The sequence below is a fragment of the Osmerus eperlanus genome, chromosome 20, assembly GCF_963692335.1.
Source record: "Osmerus eperlanus chromosome 20, fOsmEpe2.1, whole genome shotgun sequence".
Classification (NCBI taxonomy): domain Eukaryota; kingdom Metazoa; phylum Chordata; class Actinopteri; order Osmeriformes; family Osmeridae; genus Osmerus; species Osmerus eperlanus.
Window position 1 is genome coordinate 12,698,455 of NC_085037.1, and position 22,295 is coordinate 12,720,749.

General features: G+C 49.4%; 2 protein-coding genes across 2 annotated transcripts in view; one reads left to right on the forward strand and one right to left on the reverse strand.

Annotated features, from left to right (window-relative positions):
* stt3b (STT3 oligosaccharyltransferase complex catalytic subunit B) overlaps positions 1–17,561 on the forward strand; it is a 23,037-nt gene extending 5,476 nt beyond the window's left edge. Inside the window, exons 2-14 of the mRNA XM_062446093.1 lie at positions 2,244–2,344; positions 6,070–6,169; positions 8,040–8,138; positions 8,839–8,985; positions 9,167–9,215; positions 10,199–10,353; positions 11,226–11,434; positions 12,499–12,686; positions 13,380–13,551; positions 14,091–14,264; positions 14,425–14,538; positions 16,514–16,720; positions 17,090–17,561. Coding sequence (XP_062302077.1) covers positions 2,244–2,344; positions 6,070–6,169; positions 8,040–8,138; positions 8,839–8,985; positions 9,167–9,215; positions 10,199–10,353; positions 11,226–11,434; positions 12,499–12,686; positions 13,380–13,551; positions 14,091–14,264; positions 14,425–14,538; positions 16,514–16,720; positions 17,090–17,164 — 1,790 coding nt within the window. The 3' untranslated portion in view covers positions 17,165–17,561. The remainder of the gene's footprint in view (positions 1–2,243; positions 2,345–6,069; positions 6,170–8,039; positions 8,139–8,838; positions 8,986–9,166; positions 9,216–10,198; positions 10,354–11,225; positions 11,435–12,498; positions 12,687–13,379; positions 13,552–14,090; positions 14,265–14,424; positions 14,539–16,513; positions 16,721–17,089) is intronic.
* A 185-nt stretch (positions 17,562–17,746) lies between these two features.
* cdcp1b (CUB domain containing protein 1b) overlaps positions 17,747–22,295 on the reverse strand; it is an 80,747-nt gene continuing 76,198 nt past the window's right edge. The window contains exon 14 of the mRNA XM_062486709.1: positions 17,747–17,759. The gene's annotated coding sequence lies outside the window, so the exon portion shown is untranslated. The remainder of the gene's footprint in view (positions 17,760–22,295) is intronic.

Consider the following 22,295-nt stretch of genomic DNA (forward strand, 5'->3'; position numbering starts at 1 on the left):
TGCTCCTACCCATTCAGTCCTAGTCTCCACATCTCCCCATGCAGGGTCACCCTCATCCCCCTCCCCCATAATCTATAATTAAATCCCCTCACAACCCGGAGAGATGGCCTTAACACTGGCACTCGACACACCACACACAGAGAGACACACACACCGTGCACCCTGCTTACTGTCGCACCTCTAATTCCGCAGTTTCTTCCAGGCTGGCGTTTAATAGCCCTAACTTATCCTGACCAACTTTTCTGTGTGTGTGTGTGTGTTTGTTTGTGTGTGTGTGTGTGCATGTTTCCGTGAAGGGCTGCAAGGTGGGACATGTTCTTAAACATCACAAACACAGTCTGAATCAGGCTGTTGAATGCTAAGCGTTAGCGCTTGCTAATGTGTCTTTGATATAGGACAGCGGTTCCCAACTGTGGTCCGCAAGGGTAATGCAGGTGGCCGCCAAACCAACGAAACCTAAATAAAAAAATATATATATATATCAAAATATGTACATATACTGTTGGTAATGATTATTAAAATTATTAAACGTTTAAAATAAAATGTTGTCGCGTTAACTCAGTTCCCTATACACGCATCTTCAGTTCCTATACCACGCATCACTTCCGCTTATTGTGCAAGTCAGGCTAACAACTTTCCGGTAGCTAGCAGACGCACACAAAATGCCGGTTTTTACGAGGAGTTCGGGTTTTCTTCCCAAAATAACTATTAATGATGTACATCCTTAATGATGTAATGATTCTATCTTGCTGCCCCTTCAAGCAAGAGGAAAAAGGGTTCAAATTGTACGTTTCGAGCTAAATCGGCAATTACGAAGGTAAGGTTTATCAAACTCGCACAGTAAAAGTATCTATCTAGGGATTTGAGCAATGTCGCGTTAGCTAAGCTAGCTAGCGAACAGTTTTTGCGACATATACATATCATCTATGGCTAGATCATTAGGCAATAGCTAGCGGTGCGTTAGCGCAGGCTAATTGTCCATTGGCCAGAAAAGTAGCAGCACATAGCGCTGCATTAGCGCTGGCTAATCGTCTATGGCTGTAGCGTAAGTTAGCACTAGGGTTTTTCCTGCAGGGGCCTGCATCTCCAGCCTCCGTGGCGTACAGCACCAGAGAACAGGAGCATGTTTTTTATATATGTGAAGGAAGAGGGAGATCCTGCGATGAGAGGCTGACAGGATGTTGGAGAGCAGAATGAAAGTGTGGGTGTTGAGGCGTATTGTTGAGAGGTGTTTGTGCAGTGGGGAAGCAATCGATAGACGCTAGACAGAAGGTTGCGCTGTGGAGCTGACATAGTGTTGTGTGCGAGTACCCGCTACATTGCACCAGTAATCGATCAATCCATCCTTCATGTAAAGAGGGAGAGTGGGTCAGGAGAGTTAGTTTTGTCTCTCAAACTGTGTTTGATAAGGTGTTGTTACATTTAGTCATTTAGCTGATGCTCTTATCCAGAGTGACTTACAGTAAGTACAGGGACATTCTCCCCGAGGCAAGTAGGGTGAAGTGCCTTGCCCAAGGACACAACGTCATTATGCACAGCCGGGGAATCGAACCAGCAACCTTCAGATTACTAGCCCAATTCCCTAACCGCTCAGCCCACCTGACTCTTGTTGTTGTCATTCGTACTGCAGCCCTCGTCCACAGTGGCATCCTGACAGGTAGAATCACCTGTCAATCACACTCCATTTCCGAAGTAAAGTCAGGGCCTTGCTCGGGGCGGGCCAGCTAACTCGTCTGTTCAAACACACGCACGACAGCTGTCTGTCCCTGGCTGGTTAGAGGGTGTAATTAAAGTGCACGAACAGGACAATTTTATGGAACAAACTGTTTAGCTTAGCTCAGGGCAAGAGTCCCCAGCGACAGCCTTAACGCTGTTCTTTCTTCCTCCTCTTCTTCCTCACCCCTCCTCCTCCTCCTCTGGTGCTAGGAGAGCTTCAGCTCAGAGCCAGGCAGGGCTGGTCTTAACTTTGATGTGTTTTTGATCCCGTTTGAGTTTAACACTCTTTTTCTTTGTTCTCCTATTTCCTCCCTCTCTCTCCCTCTTCTCTCCCTCTTCTCTCCCTTTCTCTCTCTCTCCTTTCTCTCTCTCTCCCTTTCTCTCTCTCCTTTCTCTCTCTCACTCTCTCTCTCTCTCTCTCTCTCTCCTCTCTCTCTTCTCTCTCTCTCTCTCTCTCTCTCTCTTCTCTCTCTCTCTCTCTCTCTCTCTCTCTCTCTCTCTCTCTCTCTCTCTCTCTCTCTCTCTCTCTCTCTCTCTCTCTCTCTCTCTCTCTCTCTATCAGGTGAAGTCTGTGAAGACTGGTTCAGTGTTTTGGGCCATCGGTTGCTGCCTCTCCTACTTCTACATGGTGAGTCACACTCCGATACACACACACACACACACATATATATATACAAACCTGCCAGACACACACACACACAATCCCACAACCTGGTAGACCCACATACGCACAGCTTCACACACACTCCACAAACGCACACAGACTAACACACACACACAGACTAACAGAGACACACAGACTAACAGACACACACAGACTAACAGACACACACAGACTAACAGACACACACAGACTAACAGAGACACACAGACTAACAGAGACACACAGACTAACAGACACACACAGACTAACAGACACACACAGACTAACAGACACACACAGACTAACAGAGACACACAGACTAACAGACACACACAGACTAACAGACACACACAGACCTAACAGATACACACAGACTAACAACACACACAGACTAACAGACACACACAGACTAACAGACACACACAGACTAACAGAGACACACAGACTAACAGACCACACAGACTAACAGACACACACAGACTAACAGAGACACACAGACTAACAGACACACACAGACTAACAGACACACAGACTAACAGACACACACAGACTAACAGACACACACAGACTAACAGACACACACAGACTAACAGACACACACAGACTAACAGACACACACAACACAGCCTTAGTTTCCTCCTCCTCCAGGAGCAGCATCTGGATGATTACATTAGATGGCCGGCAGATACCATTGTGATCTACCATGCAAGTGGAGGAGTATGGAGAGAGGGAGGGGGGAGGGGCTGTGAGAGGGAGGGGCTGTGAGAGGGAGGGGGGAGGGGATGTGAGAGGGAGGGGATGTGAGAGGGAGGGGGGAGGGGATGTGAGAGGGAGGGCTGTGAGAGGGAGGGGGGAGGGGCTGTCAGAGGGAGTGGCTGTGAGAGGGAGGGGGGAGGGGCTTGTGAGAGGGAGTGGATGTGAGAGGGAGGAGGGAGGGGCTGTGAGAGGGAGGGGGGAGGGGCTGTGAGAGGGAGGGGGGGAGGGGCTGGGAGAGGGAGGGGGGAGGGGCTGTGAGAGGAGGGGGGGCTTGGGCTAAATGGTGTGTTAAATCTTATATTGTAACTCCCTCCCCACCCTCCAAACAGTCAGGAAGTTGATAGAGAGATGAAAGAAATGATGAATGTAGCTGACTGCGTCTGGGAGCACTCTTGTGATTGTGTGTGTGTGTAGAGCATGCATGTGCAGTAAGGGGGGGAGTGAGTGAGAGGAGGGAGAGAGGGAGAGGCATTCCTGAAGATCTCTCAGCTCATTCAGAGTTAAATCTCGACTTCCATGAGACGGGATGTCAAATGAAAGAAATTTGAAATCTCCAGCTCCATCGATCATGCCGGGCACAGCGTCTGAGAGGAGGGGGGGGGAGGGGGGAGGGGGGGGAGGGGGGGGGATAGAGACAGAGACATTAATGGCTACATTTGATCTAGCAGAGGGAGGGATTCTCTACCCAGGGAAACATGTGATTAATAAGCCCATCATCTCTCTGTATCATCTCTATCTACATCTCCTCTGTGGCAAGACATCTTTTCTCCCCACCCCCCTCTCTCTGTCTCTCTATTCTCCTCAGTTTCTCATCCCTCTCTCTCCCTCCATCCTCGTCCATTTCTCACATCTCTCTGTTCTTCTCCCTTCGCTTCTCTCCCTCCCTCCTTCCAGCCCACTCATATTTAAGAGTCCCTGCTGTTACTTGCAGTTAGCTAGCAGAATATCTCAATCACCTCTCTCACCCCCTCCCCTGCTGTTTCTCTCACCCCGCCTGTCTCTCTCTCACCCCCTCCCCCGCTGTTTCTCTCACCCCGCCTGTCTCTCTCTCACCCCCCATCTTTCCCTGTGTCTGTCTCTCCCTGTCTTTCTCTCACCCCCGCTGTTTCTCTCACCCCGTCTCTCTCTCCTGCCCTCTAGTGGGCTGTGTGTGCCCTGCTTCTCTCACCCCGTCTCTCTCTCCTGCCCTCTAGTGGGCTGTGTGTGCCCTGCTTCTCTCACCCCGTCTCTCTCCTGCCCTCTAGTGGGCTGTGTGTGCCCTGCTTCTTGGACCCAGCCACCTGGTGGCTGGCAGCAGGTCTAGTAGGCTCGACATGAGAGTGAGCAGGAGAGAGTCCCTGGGTGACTGTTGGCAGAATCAGGGTAGGAGAGGGAGCCAGGGAGAAAAGGTGAAGGTGGGGCGTAGGTGGGGAGGGGGAGGGAGGGAGGTCCTGATGGAAGGTTGCTGTAAAAACTCCCCCCTCCGCCTCCCTCCGCCCCCCTCCGCCTCCCCCAGCATCTAGGGGGCTCTTGAGAAGTAACTCCCTCATAAAGAATGGATGATGTGTTCTCTGCAGAGCCCAGCTCTTCAGGTGATTGTTTGGAAGGCGCTCTGCGCTGGTTATTATTAGAAGCCGAGAGATAAAATCACACCTCCTTAAGACCCTCCCACCTTCACCACCATCATCCTTCTCTTGTTGAACACCGTCTGGGAACCAATCACTGAGAGACAGGGCTGCCGTCGGTGTCTACAACCAGACTCCCTCCCCAAACCCCCCCCCCCTCCTCTCCTTCTTTCCTTTTCTTTTATTTTCCTATTGTCTCCTCTCCTCCCCCTCCTCCTATTCTCAGTTTACAGTAGATATCATAGTTTACAGTACAGATGATCATTTACCACAGAGGTAATAGTTTACATTAGAGCTGGTAAGATTAGATTGGCATTAGCAGAAGTGTGGACGGAACTCTCTCCAAGGTGTGTGTGTGTGTGATAGAGGCAGTATATGGCTTGGTGCCTTCAGTAAATTGCATTACGACTCGTGCAGCTTTTAGAATGGCGAGGGAGTTGAAAATATCTGGCTAATCCTTCTTTCGTTTCCCTTCTTCCACACATGCTTATACACACATTATACACACACACGCTTATACACACACACGCTTATACACACATTATACACACACACGCTTATACACACTCGAAAACATAATGTGGGGTCATTAGTAGGAGTGAGGTCAACCTGTTGCTGGGACTCAGACTGTATACACACACCTCCTCTCTCTCTCCCCTCCACCCCTCCCTTCCTCTCTCCGCTCTCTCCTCCCTCTCTCCCTCCTTCCTTCTTGCGGAGTACCTGCTCCTGACTGTGTAAACAGTGTAAGACACAGCAGCGAATGGGAGAGCTGTCGTTTGGATCCATTTATGTTCTGGTTGAGGTGTCTAATTAGCAGGCATCTGATGCTCTCATCCAAGCAGCTATGAAGAGATAATTACCTCCCGCCACTCCGCAAAGGAACTAGTTCTCCTTCCTGTGTTAATGAACTGCATCTCCCAGATTTGAAAGTATTTCTATCATGTCGACGGAAACCATCAACTATTTTAAGAGCAGAATGACAGATGCTCTTTTGCGGTGCTAAGCTGGGGTGTGTGGGGGGGTGGGGTGGGGGGGGGGTAGGGGGTGTGTAAGTGTATGGAAGGATGGACGTAGTGGCTTTGCTGTTGATTTTGCTGTGACTGATGTTTTATAGACTCCAGGTCTCAGAAAGACTCACATCCACACAGCGCTCTATAAGCTACTGACACCTTTACTGTTTCCATCACGAGGCGGAAAATGGGATTGGTTTTAGCCCCTGTGTTTCTGATGCAGGTCAGCAGGTTTGATGTACTGGACTAATTTGTGTGTGTTTGTGCGTGCCTGTGCATGTGTGTTATGTGCTTGTCTTTGTGTGTGTGTGTGTGTGTGTGTGTGGGTGTGTTCCAGGTGTCAGCGTGGGGAGGCTATGTGTTCATCATCAACCTGATCCCGCTCCACGTGTTTGTTCTGATGTTGATGCAGCGCTACAGCAAGAGAGTTTACATAGGTGAGAGCGCACACACACACACATGCACGCGCGCTTGGCCCAGCCTAGCCTCTAGTAGCCTAGCTTGGCCGCAGGTTGTCCAGAAAGTAGATGGCTTGGCTCCTGGTGAAGTGTCGTTGAGGCTTGCTGATACATCACAGTCACAGTAAGCAGCGCCACCATGCCTGCCCTGGACGTGATGAACGACTTCCTGTTTTAAACGAATCCTTCTACGTGGTCCTTGAACCATTCTGCCTCCCCCCCAGCCTCTACAGCAGCCACCCTGACTTCCACAAAGGAAGGAAGGAAGGAAGCTATCCATTACGGAGGGCCCTCTACTCCCACCTCGGTTGTTAGGTGGCATATACACGTTCATGTGCAGCTCCTTGCCCTCCAAGTGACTTTTAATAGATGATGGGAAGTTAACGGCTAGCTAGGGACAGGAAGTTAACGGATAGCTAGGGACAGGAAGTTAGCGGCTAGCTAGGGACAGGAAGTTAGCGGCTATCTAGGGACAGGAAGTTAGCGGCTAGATAGGGACAGGAAGTTAGCGGCTAGCTAGGGACAGGAAGTTAGCGGCTAGCTAGGGACAGGAAGTTAGCGGCTAGCTAGGGACAGGAAGTTAGCGGCTAGCTAGGGACAGGAAGTTAGCGGCTAGCTAGGGACAGGAAGTTAGCGGCTAGCTAGGGACAGGAAGTTAGCGGCTAGCTAGGGACAGGAAGTTAGCGGCTAGCTAGCCCTGCTGTGCAGCCAGTGTTTTGGGGTTCTGCAGTTGGAGCGGTTGGATCTAGACCCACTCCATGCAGACCACCACAACTGCAAAACTGTGTCCAAAAAAAACACTGCCAGCTAGCTAATCAGCTTAACAGAACACCTCTGTCACCCTCCATCTCTTTTTCTCTCCTGTTCCCTCTCTCTTTATCGCTCTCCTGTTCCCTCTCTCTTTATCTATTTTTCTCTCCTGTTCTCTCTCTCTCTTTGTCTACTGTTCCCCCTCTCGCTCTCTCTCTCTCTCTCTCTCTCTCTCTCTCTCTCTCTCTCTCTCTCTCTCTCTCTCTCTCTCTCTCTCTCTCTCTCTCTCTCTCTGTGTCACCTGTTCTCTCTCTGTCTCTCTCTCCTGTTCTGTCTCTTTCTCCGTCTCTTTCTCCCCCTTAGGCAGTCAGACATTAGAGGACAGCAGGCTGGTCATCACTGCATCTCAGAACTTCATTATGTCGTTTTGACCCCTCCACACACACACTCTCGCTCGCTCTCTCTCTCGCTCGCTCTCTCTCTCTCTCTCTCTCTCTCTCTCTCTCTCTCTCTCTCTCTCTCTGTGTCACCTGTTCTCTCTCTGTCTCTCTCTCCTGTTCTGTCTCTTTCTCCGTCTCTTTCTCCCCCTTAGGCAGTCAGACATTAGAGGACAGCAGGCTGGTCATCACTGCATCTCAGAACTTCATTATGTCGTTTTGACCCCTCCACACACACACTCTCGCTCGCTCTCGCTCTCGCTCTCTCACTCGCTCGCTCGCACGCACGTTCCTCTGCAGCACAGCCTGGGACGAGACCCTCTCCAGATCCTGGTTCTTCTATTAACGACTGGAGATAAGATCTGGATCTGGAGAAATCAATAGGCATTAAGTACCTTAGAGAGAGTCTTATTTTCCTCCACAGACGAGAAGGCGGAGGGATGTAGGGCGGACGGATGGAGGAGGTTGTACAGCAAAGGGCATCTGGGATTTACCTTCTCTGTAAACTTCTCTCATTCTCTCTCAAGCACCGTCTCCCTCTCATTCTTATGCTCACTGACACTTTATATCATTTTTGCTCCTTGCAGCTTTCCTACTCTGCCTCATTCCCTCCCTCTCTCTCCTTCTCCGCCTCCTCTCTGACCTCTGACCTCTGTCCCCAGCCTACAGCACCTTCTACATCGTAGGCCTGGTCCTGTCTATGCAGATCCCCTTCGTCGGCTTCCAGCCAATCAGGACCAGCGAGCACATGGCAGCAGCAGGTAAGCCCCGCCCCCTCTGCATCTCGATTGGCTCACAGGCCACGGCTGACATTGCGTGCCTGCGCCTTGATTGAACCAGCGGCTTCTTGCAGGGCTGTGCTAGTTACTGTGTTGTTGACTGGAGGACTGGTAGAGTGTGTGTGTGTGTGTGTGCGTTTCAGTTTAAAATGCAAACTAAGTGTCGTCTCCCGTGACGACGGCCATCTGCTCCCAGCGTTGCGTTAGTTAGATCCAAGTAGCAGGTAGCACGGCCTCTGGGTTCGCTTGTTACGGCAGCAGGGCTGGAGAGGAGCAGGGGCTCTCTGGTGCTCCGTGGCCTACGGGGGGCGCCGCCACCGGGAGCAAAACTAACGCACCTCGATCCGTGTCCGTCGGCGAGACGCGGATGTCGGGAACAGCTGGCGCTCTGACGGGGGACAGGAAGGAGATGGGGGAGGGCAGGAAGGGTGGAGTTTAGATCTGCTGGGGAGCGAAGGGCGTGTTGGAGCGAGAAGTCGTGAGGCTGTTAGAGATACGACCTTGAGGGAGAGAGGGAGGGAGGAGTGGGGGAGTGGGGGAGTAGAGGCTGGTGAGGGAGAGGTAGAAGGGGGGAGAATCTCTCTGTCTCACACTGTCTCTGTGTGTGTGTGTCTCCTCGTGTGTGTGTGTGTGTCTCCTCGTGTGTGTGTGTGTGTCTCCTCGTGTGTGTGTGTTCTCCCAGGTGTGTTTGCGCTGCTCCAGGCCTATGCCTTCCTGCAGTACCTGAAGGATCGTCTGACCAGGCAGGAGTTCCAGACTCTCTTCCTGCTGGGCGTGTCTCTGGCTGCTGGCCTGGTCTTCCTCACTGTCATCTACCTCACCTACACAGGTCTCACACACACACACACAGGTCTCACACACACATACATCATACAGAGACAGGTCTAGCTCACCATCATCTATCTCACTTACACAGACCAGTATATACACACACAGACATCCCCCCCCAGCCTCTCAGTGTCTCCAGGTCTGTCCAGGCAGGTGTGTATTGATTGTGGTTGTTCCTCCAGGTTATATCGCTCCGTGGAGTGGACGCTTCTATTCCCTCTGGGACACAGGGTAAGCTCTGGTGCCTTTCACACACACACACAGCCCTACAATCACACACACACACACACATGCACGCCCAGAGAGCAGGCAATGTGTCTGATTTCTGCATTAAAAGAGAGATCAATGCTGTGTGTGTGCTGCATGTTGGTACTGTGTGTGTACTGTGTGTGTGCTGAATGTGGGTAGTCTGTGTGTGTGTGTGTGCGCTGAATGTGGGTAGTCTGTGTGTGTGTGTGTGTCTGTGTGCTGACTGCAGCAGTTTTATTTTCTTTTTCACTCCTATGTCACGTTTCTTACTCTTCTCATCCCCCCCTTCTCTCCCCTCCTCTCTCCTCCCTCCCTCCTCCCTCCTCTCTCCTCCCTCCTCCCCCCCTCTCTCCTCCCTCCTCTCTCCTCTCTCCTCCCTCCTCCCCCCCTCTCTCCCTCCTCTCTCCTCCCTCCTCCCCCCCTCTCTCCTCCCTCCTCTCTCCTCCCTCCTCCCCCCCTCTCTCCTCCCTCCTCCCCCCCTCTCTCCTCCCCTCCTCTCTCCTCTCTCCTCCCTCCTCCCTCCTCGCTCCTCTCTCCTCCCCTCCTCTCTCCTCCCTCCTCTCTCCTCCCTCCTCCCTCCTCTCTCCTCCCCTCCTCTCTCCTCCCTCCTCTCTCCTCCCTCCTCCCCTCCTCCCTCCTCCCTCCTCTCTCCTCCCTCCTCCCCCCCTCTCTCCTCTCTCCTCTCTCCTCCCTCCTCTCTCCTCCCTCCTCCCTCCTCCCCCCCTCTCTCCTCCCTCCTCTCTCCTCCCTCCCCCCCTCTCTCCTCCTCTCTCCTCCCTCTCTCCTCCCTCCTCCCCTCCTCTCTCCTCTCTCCTCCCTCCTCCCCCCCTCTCTCCTCCCTCCTCCTCCCTCCCTCCTCCCCTCCTCTCTCCTCTCTCCTCCCTCCTCCCCCCCTCTCTCCTCCCTCCTCCCTCCCCCCCTCTCTCCTCTCTCCTCCCTCCTCCCCCCCTCTCTCCTCCCCTCAGCTATGCTAAGATCCACATCCCCATCATAGCGTCGGTGTCAGAGCACCAGCCCACCACCTGGGTCTCCTTCTTCTTTGACCTCCACATCCTGGTGTGCACCTTCCCTGCAGGCCTCTGGTTCTGCATCAAGAACATCAATGACGAGAGGGTCTTCGGTAAGGAGCGGGAGGGGGAGAGACGGGGGGGAGGCTAGTGGGGACAGTGTCTCGTGGAGACTTGAGTTTTTCTCGTAATGGTTAGTAGGGTTTATAGACAGGAAGTAGATCTGCTGGTGTTAAGTTGTAGACAGTTACTTGGTCTCAGTTAGTTACTAGCTCTTAGAGAGTTACTTGGTCTCAAACAGAGTTAGTATTTCTCAAAGTCACTAGGTTGTAGACAGAGGTACTGGTCAGTGGTTAGGGAATCGGGCTATTAATCAGAAGGTTGCCAGTTCGATTCCCGCCCACAAATGTTGTGTCCTTGGGCAAGGCACTTCACCCTACTTGCGTCGGGGGGGATGTCCCTGTAGTTCTCAGTCACCAGGTCTCGTGGAGTTCTGCTTCTGCTGATGGAAGTCGGAGAGACTGACCCCGCCCCCCTACCCTCGGCCCCCAGCGCTGTCTGACACTTAACGGGCCAATTAATGTTATTTATCGCTCAAAGAGCTCACACCTGTTCCTGGTCTGCTGGTGTTTGGGGGCGGAGCCACAGAGCCCGGCAGCCCCGGGGGACAGAGGAGCGCTACCTCGCACCGCCTCCCTCTAACCATCTCTCTTCTCTGGTTTTGTCCCTCTCTCTTCTTCTCTCTATCTCTCTCTCCTTCCCTCCCTCTCTTTCCCCCTCTCGCTCTACTTCCTTCCCTCTCTTTCCCTCTCTCTCTCCCTGACTCTTCCTCCCTCCCTCCTTCCCTCCCACTCTTTCCCTCGCTCTGTCTCCTCCTTCCATCCCCCCCTCTCTCTCCCTGACTCTCTCCCTCCCTCCTTCTCTGTCCCCTCCTTCCTTCCCTCCCTCTCTCCCCCTCTCTCTCTCCGTCTCTGCTGCCCCCCAGTGGCGCTGTATGCCATCAGCGCTGTGTACTTTGCTGGGGTGATGGTACGTCTGATGCTGACTCTGACCCCGGTGGTGTGCATGCTGTCAGCCGTGGCCTTCTCCAGTGTGTTCGAGCACTACCTGGGAGACGACCTGAAGAGGGAGAGCCCCCCCGCCGACGACAGCAGCGACGAGGACGACCGCAGGCCCGGAAACCTCTACGACAAGGTCAGGGGTCACGGGGTCGCGGCATCCAGTGTGTGTGTGTTGTTCCTTGCTTGCGTGTTGTAACCATGGTGTGTTTGTGCTGTAACCATGGTGTGTGTGTGCTGTAACCATGGTGTGTGTGTGTGTGTGCTGTAACCATGGTGTGTGTGTGTGCTGTAACCATGGTGTGTGTGTGTGTGTGTGTGTGTGCTGTAACCATGGTGTGTGTGTGTGTGTGCTGTAACCATGGTGTGTGTGTGTGTGTGCTGTAACCATGGTGTGTGTGTGTGCTGTAACCATGGTGTGTGTGAGCTGTAACCATGGTGTGTGTGTGTGTGTGTGTGCTGTAACCATGGTGTGTGTGTGTGCTGTAACCATGGTGTGTGTGTGTGTGTTTGTGTGTGTGTGTGTGTGTGCTGTAACCATGGTGTGTGTGTGTGTGCTGTAACCATGGTGTGTGTGTGTGTGTGCTGTAACCATGGTGTGTGTGTGTGCTGTAACCATGGTGTGTGTGTGTGCTGTAACCATGGTGTGTGTGAGCTGTAACCATGGTGTGTGTGTGTGTGCTGTAACCATGGTGTGTGTGTGTGTGTGTGTGCTGTAACCATGGTGTGTGTGTGTGCTGTAACCATGGTGTGTGTGTGTGCTGTAACCATGGTGTGTGTGAGCTGTAACCATGGTGTGTGTGTGTGTGTGTGCTGTAACCATGGTGTGTGTGTGTGCTGTAACCATGGTGTGTGTGTGTGCTGTAACCATGGTGTGTGTGAGCTGTAACCATGGTGTGTGTGTGTGTGTGTGCTGTAACCATGGTGTGTGTGTGTGTGTGTGTGTGCTGTAACCATGGTGTGTGTGTGTGCTGTAACCATGGTGTGTGTGTGTGCTGTAACCATGGTGTGTGTGAGCTGTAACCATGGTGTGTGTGTGTGCTGTAACCATGGTGTGTGTGTGTGCTGTAACCATGGTGTGTGTGTGCTGTAACCATGGTGTGTGTGTGTGCTGTAACCATGGTGTGTGTGTGTGCTGTAACCATGGTGTGTGTGTGTGTGTGTGCTGTAACCATGGTGTGTGTGTGTCTCCGCCCGCAGGCTGGCAAGGTGCGGAAGCACGTGTCGGAGCAGGAGAAGGCGGAGGAGGGGCTGGGCCCCAACATCAAGAGCATCGTCACCATGCTCATGCTCATGCTGCTCATGATGTTCGCTGTGCACTGCACCTGGGTCACCAGCAACGCTTACTCCAGCCCCAGTGTGGTGCTGGCCTCCTACAACCACGACGGGTACACACACACTTACACACACTCACACACACACACACACACACACACACTCTAAAACAATGGGGGATCCATATATTCTGAAGCTGTGGTGGTTTTTCCTGGGTGAGGTGGTGTTCTGACTGCTCCTAGTCCTCCAGCTTTCAGATCTGCCTCAGCACTTTAGCTGTTTCTGTTTTGAAGGGTGATATTTTGAACTATTGTGGAGTGACCCGTGACTGCAGCTGTACTGCAACTTCTGTACGGCTGTTGCAGAGACTTGCATCAGACCTGTCGGTCAAGAACACACACAAAACACACACACGCATGCACAAACATCACTGTGGCTACAGCCCAAATGTCCTTCCCAAAACATACGCACACTTGTGAACACATACACACACACACACATCCCTCTTCTACCCTCCAACTCTCTTACTCCCTCTCTCTATCTCTCTCTCTCCCTCTCTCTCTCTATCTCTCTCTCCCTCTCTCTATCTCTCTCCCACCATCCCTTCTTTCTACCTCCCTCCCTAACCATACCTCTTCCTCTCTCTCTCCCTCTCTCTCTCTATCTCTCTCTCCCTCTCTCTATCTCTCTCTCTATCTCTCTCTCCCCTCTCTCTCTCTCTCTCTCCCTCTCTCTCTCTATCTCTCTCTCCCTCTCTCTCTCTCTCTCTCCCACCATACCTCTTCCTCCCTCTCCCCCCTCCCCAGGACCAGGAACATTCTGGATGACTTCAGGGAGGCCTACTATTGGCTGCGTCAGAACACTGAGGAGCATGCTCGCGTCATGTCCTGGTGGGACTACGGCTACCAGATAGCAGGCATGGCTAACCGCACCACGCTGGTAGACAACAACACCTGGAACAACAGCCACATAGCGCTGGTGAGACACACACACACACACACTCAGACACACACAGACACACACACAACACACACACACACAGACTCTTGTGCACACAGACACCAGTTTCAGCTTTTTATACATACATAAATATCTCCTCAGAACATAATATCTGCACGGGATTCTTGGGGGTTGAGTTCTTAGAGGATCAACATTCCCAGGAAAGCATGTTCCTTCAAACACTGGAGCTTCTCTCCCAGCCTCTAACTGTGCTCTCATGCTGCCGTGATACCAGGGGGATTCCACATCCCTAATAGACTTTTTTTGTCCCAAGCTTCTGAAAAGAGAGACTTATTGTGTTTTCCTCGAGTCTGATTCAGTGTTAATCTAATCCTCCTCCACCTCATCTATCGGTGACTTTGTAAAAGTTCCTTCACCTTTTTTCTTTCTTGTTTCTCTTCATACTGTCTCTCTCCTCCCCTCTCTCCTCTCTCCTCCTCTCCCCTCCCCTCTCTCCTCCCCTCCCCTCTCTCCTCTCTCCTCCTCTCCCCTCCCCCCTCCCCTCTCTCCTCTCCCAGGTGGGTAAAGCCATGTCGTCCAATGAGAGTGCAGCGTACGAGATTATGCGGAGCCTGGATGTGGACTACGTCCTCATCATCTTCGGCGGTGTGATTGGCTACTCGGGCGATGACATCAACAAGTTCTTGTGGATGGTCCGGATAGCAGAGGGAGAGCATCCAAAGGACATCAGGGTGTGTGTAAAAGTGAATCTATACATCAAAGATTTTGTAGTTTTTTGGGGGGAGGGGGGTTAATACAAATGTTAAAAATCCACAAATCAGATGCCTCATTGAAATTCAACAGGCCCAGTTCCAAACCTGACTCACCTCTTCTCCTCTCTGTGTCCTTCAGGAGAGTGACTACTTCACCCCTCAGGGGGAGTTCAGAGTGGACAAGGCTGGCTCACCCACCCTGCTCAACTGCCTCATGTACAAGATGTCCTACTACCGCTTCGGAGAGATGCAGGTGAGCGGAGGGGGGGCAGGAGAGCAGGGGAGAGCTTGTGGTAAACAATTACAACCTAGCAATGCGATGCTAGCTTCTGTATAGTAAACAATTACAGCCTGGCGTTGTGGCGCAAGCTTTTGTTTAGTAAACAATTACAAGCTAGCTTGAGCAAAGCTAGCTATCACACAGTAAACAACCATGACCTAGCGTTGTTTTGGGTGTTTAGTGCCTAGATTTACAAGTACAACCTAGCATTTTGAAGCTGTTGTCAACAACCGTGACCTAGCGCGTGTGGAGCTAGCTGCGAGTCAGCAGTGCTAACTGGCTGGAAGGTGGATGTGCCAAGCTGAAGGACAAGCTAGATAGGAGCTCTCCAGAGAGGCTCTCTGCCTGGCGTGGGAAGCGAGAGGGGGAGGGAGGAGATGAAGGGAGGAGAGGAGAGGGGGGATCTGAGATTTGGGGGGGGGGGGGGGGGGGGGGAGAGAGGAGCTGAGGAGAGGAGCTGGCAGCCAGGTTCTTGTATCCACACGGCCTCTGCTGCCTCTGCTGCCTCTGCTGCCCTGCCAAACCGCTCACAAGGGAGCACGATCAAAGTGAAGCGATGTTTGTGTCGGCTCCTCAAACGGCCAGCCACAGCACACCAAAGCTGACTGAACCGGAGAGAGAGAGAGAGAGGGGTAGATAAAAGGAGAGGTAGATAAAAGGAGAGGTAGATAAAAGGAGAGGTAGATAAAGAGAGAGGTAGATAAAGAGAGGTAGATAAAGAGAGAGGTAGATAAAGAGAGAGGTAGATAAAGAAAGAGGTAGATAAAGAAAGAGGTAGATAAAGAGAGAGGTAGATAAAGAGAGAGGTAGATAAAGAGAGAGGTAGATAAAGAGAGGTAGATAAAGAGAGGTAGATAAAGAGAGGTAGATAAAGAGAGGTAGATAAAGAGAGGTAGATAAAGAGAGAGGTAGATAAAGAGAGGTAGATAGAGCAGTAGATAAAGAGAGGTAGATAAAGAGAGGTAGATAAAGAGAGGTAGATAAAGAGAGGTAGATGAAGAGAGAGGTAGATAAAGAGAGAGGTAGATAGAGGTAGAGAGGAGAGCGGTAGAGAGAGCGGTAGAGAGAGAGGTAGGTAGATAAAGAGGTAGATAGAGGTAGATAGAAGTAGAGAGGTAGAGAGGTAGGTAGATAAAGAGGTAGAGAGATAGGTAGATAAAGAGGTAGAGAGAGAGGTAGATAGAGGTAGAGAGAGAGGTAGATAAAGAGAGAGATAGAGAAAGGTAGATAAAGACAGAGGTAGATAAAGAGAGAGATAGAGAGAGGTAGATAAAGAGAGGTAGATGTAGAGAGAGAGGTAGATATAGAGAGAGGTAGAGAGAGAGGTAGATAAAGAGAGAGAGGACGAGTTGTGTCCTTGTCACGTTCCACATCCTCAGTGGGAGAAACTGGAAGGACAGGATGAAAGAGAGATAAAGGGATTGAGGGATGTTTAAAAGGGGTTTACCAGAGAGATAATTAAACTGCAGTGCTTCCAGGTGGAATCAAAGAACAGTACACCTCATGGTGTTCTACTGGGGCCTAGTGGGCTGGTACACACACAGCCTTCTCTCTCTCCTCCTCATTCATAGCTTGGAGGGCTTACAGGGCCGCCTTGTCAGGAAAAACTCATTTCTGAAAGGCGTTCTCGCTCGCTCTCGCTCTCTCTCCTTCTCGCTCTCTCGCTCTCTTTCGTTCACTCCAATCCCCTGTTTTCTTAAAGAGCTTCCCGCCTCCACCCAACCCTCTCTCTCTCCATTTCTCTCTTTCTCTCCCAGACCAACCCTCTCTCTCTCCATTTCTCTCTTTCTCTCCCAGACCAACCCTCTCTCTCTCCATTTCTCTCTTTCTCTCCCAGACCAACCCTCTCTCTCTCCCAGACCAACACCTCTCTCTCTCTCCTTACGTCACAAACGCCTCTCTCTCTCCCATCACGAACACTCACCAACCCCTCTCTCTCCTTCCTTAGCTGGACTTCCGGACACCTCCTGGGTTCGACAGGACGCGTAACGCAGAGATCGGTAACAAGGACATCAAGTTCCAGCATCTGGAGGAAGCGTTCACCTCGGAGCACTGGCTGGTGCGCATCTACAAGGTGAAGAAGCTGGACAACAGAGAGCCGCTGGACCGCAAGCTGCGCTGCGTCTCCCCCAAGCAGAAGTACATCTCCAAAAAGGTACCGGGGGAGGGGGGGGGGTGCCCTGGGGCCGTTGTGATGGCGACGGTAGTTATGGTGATGATGACGGTGGTTATGGTGATGATGATGGTGGTTATGGTGATGATGATGGTTATGATGATATTTATAACTGTGATGATGATGATGGTGGCTATCATTATGATGCTAGTGATGGTGTTTAAGTATGGTTATTTCCTCTTAAATTTTTTAGCCGTCAAATGGAAATGTTCATAAAATGTGAGCCAACTGACTTCATTTCCTACAGTTAATAGTGTGCCCACATTTTTATTCTGATATAGATATAGGAGCGCTTTTTAAACGAGGTTTGATTAGTAAGTCGCTTTTTTTTTCCTTTTTTTCTGCTGGCAGACTTCTAAGAGGAAGCGGGGACATATCAAGAACAAGCTGGCCGTAAAGAAAGGAAAGAAACTGACCAAGAAATAACGAATCTGGACTCGACGAAACTTCACACACACACAGAATCAAAAAATGCAACTGGCAAAGAAAACTCTACCAATGAAGAAGAACACGACGCCCATGGTCTGGAACGTTAGTTAGCGCTTATCCTCGAGCGCAAGTCCTCAGAGCGCCTCCGTGTGCTGGGAGGCGGATGATTCATCTGGTTTAGCTCCAGAAGTCTTAGTGCGTTTTATCCAGAGGACATTTGTCTTGTTCTTTTTTCTCTCACTTTCTCTTCTTTTTTTCCCCATTTCTATTTTTTGTACTTGAATGTGTGGCAAGACACAGACCTGCTCGATTGAGGTCAGCATCGATTACTGAATTAATTTTTGTGGTACATTTAGCTCTGTTGTCAACGAGGGGAGCGGGCAGGGTGGAGGGGGGCGGGCAGGGTGGAGGGGGGCGGGCAGGGTGGAGGGGGGCGGGCAGGGTGGAGGGGGGCGGGCAGGGTGGAGGGGGGGCGGGCAGGGTGGAGGGGGGGGGGGGGAGGGGAGGGAGGGTAACTTGAAGAGAGGTGAGTGGAGGTTGGGATAAACTGCACCAAAGAGCCCTCCATCCTGCCTCCTGGCAGTTTAGTTTCCTGGGTGAGGTGGGGAGCGCTGGAGTACGAGAGCGTTCCTGACACGTGTACAGAAGTGCGTATACGGAATGGAGGAACTTCAATATCTGGGCACAGAATATCTCTTAACGGTGTTTGTTTGTTTGTTTTTGCCTCTTTATTATTTTTTATTATTTGTATTATTATTATTTTTTTTTTTTTTTGCTTAGCTCTAATTTGTCATTTCCAAGAAAAAAATCTTTCGAAAAAAAAAAAGGCCTAATGTGTAAATATGTGATGTAAAGAAATGTCTAAAAGGGTTATAATATATTGGTTTATTGTGGTGATTTTTAAACATGCAGATGATCTTTTCTCTTTACTTTGTTGTGATGTTTTTTGTAAAACAGATAGAACAGTGAATGCAATAATACTCACTAGGAAGGAACTTGAGATTTTGTCAAAAGAATGTGAATTTATTTTCTTTTGTTTTTGTTTTGTTTGTTTTTAGAATTCCCCCATCAGAAATTGCTTAGATTGTATGTTCTGCTGCTAGGGTTGAAATAAAATTAAAGCAATTCTATGTAAAAAGTAGTTATTATGAAATAGACCTCCCCTCCTATAGGGGGCGCTCTCTGGTCCAGTGCTTCACTTCTGGTCTCTTCAGCACCATGTTGTTTGGGTCATCCAGCATCTGCTAAAAAACTTCTTTCTGTACATGCGCGTGTCGTCATGTGAATGGCTGACTAAGACCAGATTCATTTTTTGTCTAAGGTTTCACCTCCAAGACCCGTGTAGGGAGGGAAACACTCCATCCTAGACGAGCCCTCTCCACACTGTTGGTTTCCTCACGTGTGTCATTGATGGAAGGGCTCGTGGACTTTTGCACATGCATGAAACTGATGAGAATACCCCCCTCCCCCCCGATCACAATAATTAGGATTTGACAGTAATAGGAAATAGTCATGAGAAGTGTAATTAAATGTGTTCTTTTTTTTAGAAGATAATTGACATTACTCCAGGTTTTCCTTCTCCTTGTGAGGTAACACTGTGTACAGTCTGCCTCCTAGGGGACTGGAAGAGTAACTGCCACGACATTTGCTTTTAGTACCCCGCTCTCTTGGGGGAATTCCTGTGTGTGTGTGTGTGTGTGTGTGTTTGGAAGACTTAAGGTTTGAATTTTCTTTCTTAGATTTCTTTCCGAACGCTAATATGATTGTGTGGGTGTGGAGCCTGCAGAGGAAGTGACATCAAAGACCGAAGTCGACACATCACTTTGTAGGACCACGCTGCTTCTACTGCAGTCGCTCAAACGTTTTCTGAACACTCAGAATGTTGTTGTTTATTAACTCTCTCTCTCTCAGCGACCGGTCGCTTTGTTCCCCGTCCTCCTTGATCTTCTTGTGAGAAAGATTTAAAATGTCACTACTTTGAATTTGTAGCCCTCGGTTGAGCGGAATGCCCTTGCTCATACGCAGATTCAATCACACAATCCATGTAGACTCATTATATAGTTTTTTTTTTTCTTCTCTTTTTCTTCATCTTGGGAGGAAACTGAGAATCAGCATCACAAAGCCTTTGCATTAAGTACGTTTTTGCAAATGATTTCTTTTTATGCTTTAATCCTTTTTTTTGTTCTTGATTTAATACTATAAATACAATTAAAACAGACGTGTCCTAATGTACCCCTCTTAACAATAACCTATGATTTGATTGTTTTGATTTGTGTTTATTTCCGCAGTAGGAGACATGGGCACCAGCTTTGTACTTGATGCAGATATCCAGTGGGTTCGACCCCCACAGGTTTTTGGATTAAGCCTTAATGTGATATAGTATGTGTACAGATCGTTTGATCTCCATGTTTCATTTGTTTCATTTTGTATTTAAGTTTTTTTCCCCCTCCGTTTTCTTTTCCATCCCCTCATATCTCCTCCCCCACTACTCTCCTCCCTTCCTTGCTAGCCCCCCCTCCACTGCCAAGTTTACATCGACGTTCATTTCGGTCATGTTTAAATGTTGACAAAATAAAAAGGTTCAAATTTGTGTAAGACGTTATCATGTTATTCCCGTCACATCGATTGATGTCGCTGATAATAAAAAAAATATTTATTTTTTTGGCCCAATATTATTGTGGCAGTCTGGTTAAGATATACCATTCCTTAGACCAACTAGTAAAATACTGTGAGAAATATTCTGGTCCTTGATTATCTGCTTTACTTACTAAATGCACTATTTTGCATGTCGCTTTGAATGAAAGCAAAATTAGCGGTTGAAATGTTTCAAAACCAGTGTCTGCAATGGAGATTTGCGCCACAAGAGGGCAGCATTAGTCAGGAAGTCACAATCTAGAATACGTGAATGAGACTTGTGATCCTGTTTGAAGAAAAGCTATTTCATGTTGGAGATTAAATTGGTTGTGTAGGCCTACATGAGGCGTAGGTTTAATTATACTTTCGCAAACGGCAAATTGCTCCCCACACACACGCACGATTATGAATATAATATTTAACGACTCCTCAGTTATGAAAAATGTTTTACGTAGGCCTAGTACCATAATTTTTATATCAAACAGCTGAACTTTTTCGATGTTTTTTAATAAAAACGACAAGGACTATAGCTCGATTGCCGTGGCACGTTTATTAGAAGACCACATGTATGTTAACCCCCCCCCCCCCCCCCTCCCCTTCAACTCTCTAACTTATGTGATGACAAATTAGGTGTTGCATAGGCTTGTTACCTACATGATTGACCACGGATTTTGGTTCAAGCTTTGGATACATAACAGGACACTGAAACAGAACTTCAACTCAGCTGTAAAACACATTCAGGATATCTCAGGTGTACATGTTTCATAATAATAATAATTTTAAAAAGCATCCATTTTGCTAGACAGTCGTTTTCTTGGTAAGTGTTATTGACGTTAGCAGCGAGACAGGGGGTTTCGGTACTAATGAGTGAAACACAAGCTTGGTAAAGGAGCTTACACAGGGCTTGCTTGACACGTTCAGCCATTCCACAGAGGCCTAGGTTCAAATCCAGCCTTGGCACTCTACTGCCTGTCCCCACCCCCTCTCTCTGCCTTCCTGTCTACCTTGAAACTGACTCTCCAATAAAGCATGAAAATGCCCAAAATATTTATTTTTTTATCTTTTACATGTAATTACAGAAATGTAATGTAAAACATACAGATACGTAGCAGCAGTAATACTTTAGTCTCTGAACCCTGCCCTCCGCCTTCCGAGTCACGGGTGAATAAAAGCTTTGAAGTCCCCGTGGTGTAGAGGGTTGAGAACAAGGACCTCAACCACAACGACCTGGGTTCAAATCCAGCACAGAGCATAGTGCCAAACACATCCGTGGGCCCAGATCCCTGTAACCGCAGCGCGCTCCCCGACTGTCCAGATCCCGTCTCCCAACTGTCTCTCCAGGTACCCACCTGTTCCACCAGGAAAGGCTCAACCAAGAGTCTTAAAGAGTTACCGTTTATCACTTTTATTTATAAGTTGAGTTTTATTTATAAGTCGAAGAGCAAAAATTGAGATGCAAGAAGCTCCTTCAGCCAGATTTGAACACAAGTCCCCCTCACACAGTAGCCCACATCCTTAACCACTGAGCCACCAGAGATCATAATCTCCACTCAACATTGAAATTTGACATTGAATTGTAAACCTTGCCCCTTGCCGAGGCGCTGTGCTAGGACCACCATGGGGCGGCTGTGTTGGCCATGTGAAGCACTATCGCTCTGGATAAGAGCGTCTGATAAATGACTAAATGTAAATGTAAGCAGGAAGTCAAGGGGATGTTAAGGGCGTGTTTGAGAGAGAGACAGAGTTTGGGTAGCTGTGTGTTTATTGCAAAGCAATCATACAGTCAGTCGTTCATGTTCTACGATGGACCAGATGACCTGCACAGTTCTGGATAGGTCAGGCTGGGTGGAATCAAGCCAGTTTTGAACACGTCTTCAAGCATGTTTCAGTGATGCTACAGTGAAGTCCAACAGGGTCACCAACTACTGTTTTTCCATACTGGGATAGCTACAGCTCAGTGGTTAGTGCATTTGACTGATCCAGAGAGCTCAGGTTCAAATCTATCCTTGTACATCGCTATGGATAAAAGCGTCTTCTAAATGAACAACATGCCACCAGGCTCTGATACATACATGACCTAGAAAGCACCCATCAAAAGCTGTCACGCTATCTAAGATGGCCCCTCGAAGTAGGTGACACAAAGGATTAATAAGGTAATGAGATACCGAAGGCCGTCACTGCTACTGTTGCATTGTGATGCTGTGTTTACAAACAAAGGCTTGGGAAGGAACGTGTTTGTCTGTGCAGAACAAGAGAAGAAGAAATAGTAGAAGAAGAACTAACACACCAGAGGCAAACGTCCTACTGGGCATGTGCAAAAAAGGCCTTGGCAATGTGAAAAATAGAAAAACTCTACATTGTGGAATACTGTATAAAAAAACGATATATATATATATATTTATATACTTCATCACAACCTTATCCCTCTAGGTTCATATGAAGACCACTTTGGAACCTTGCTCCTGTGTGTGTGTGTGTGTGTATATTTTGTTCT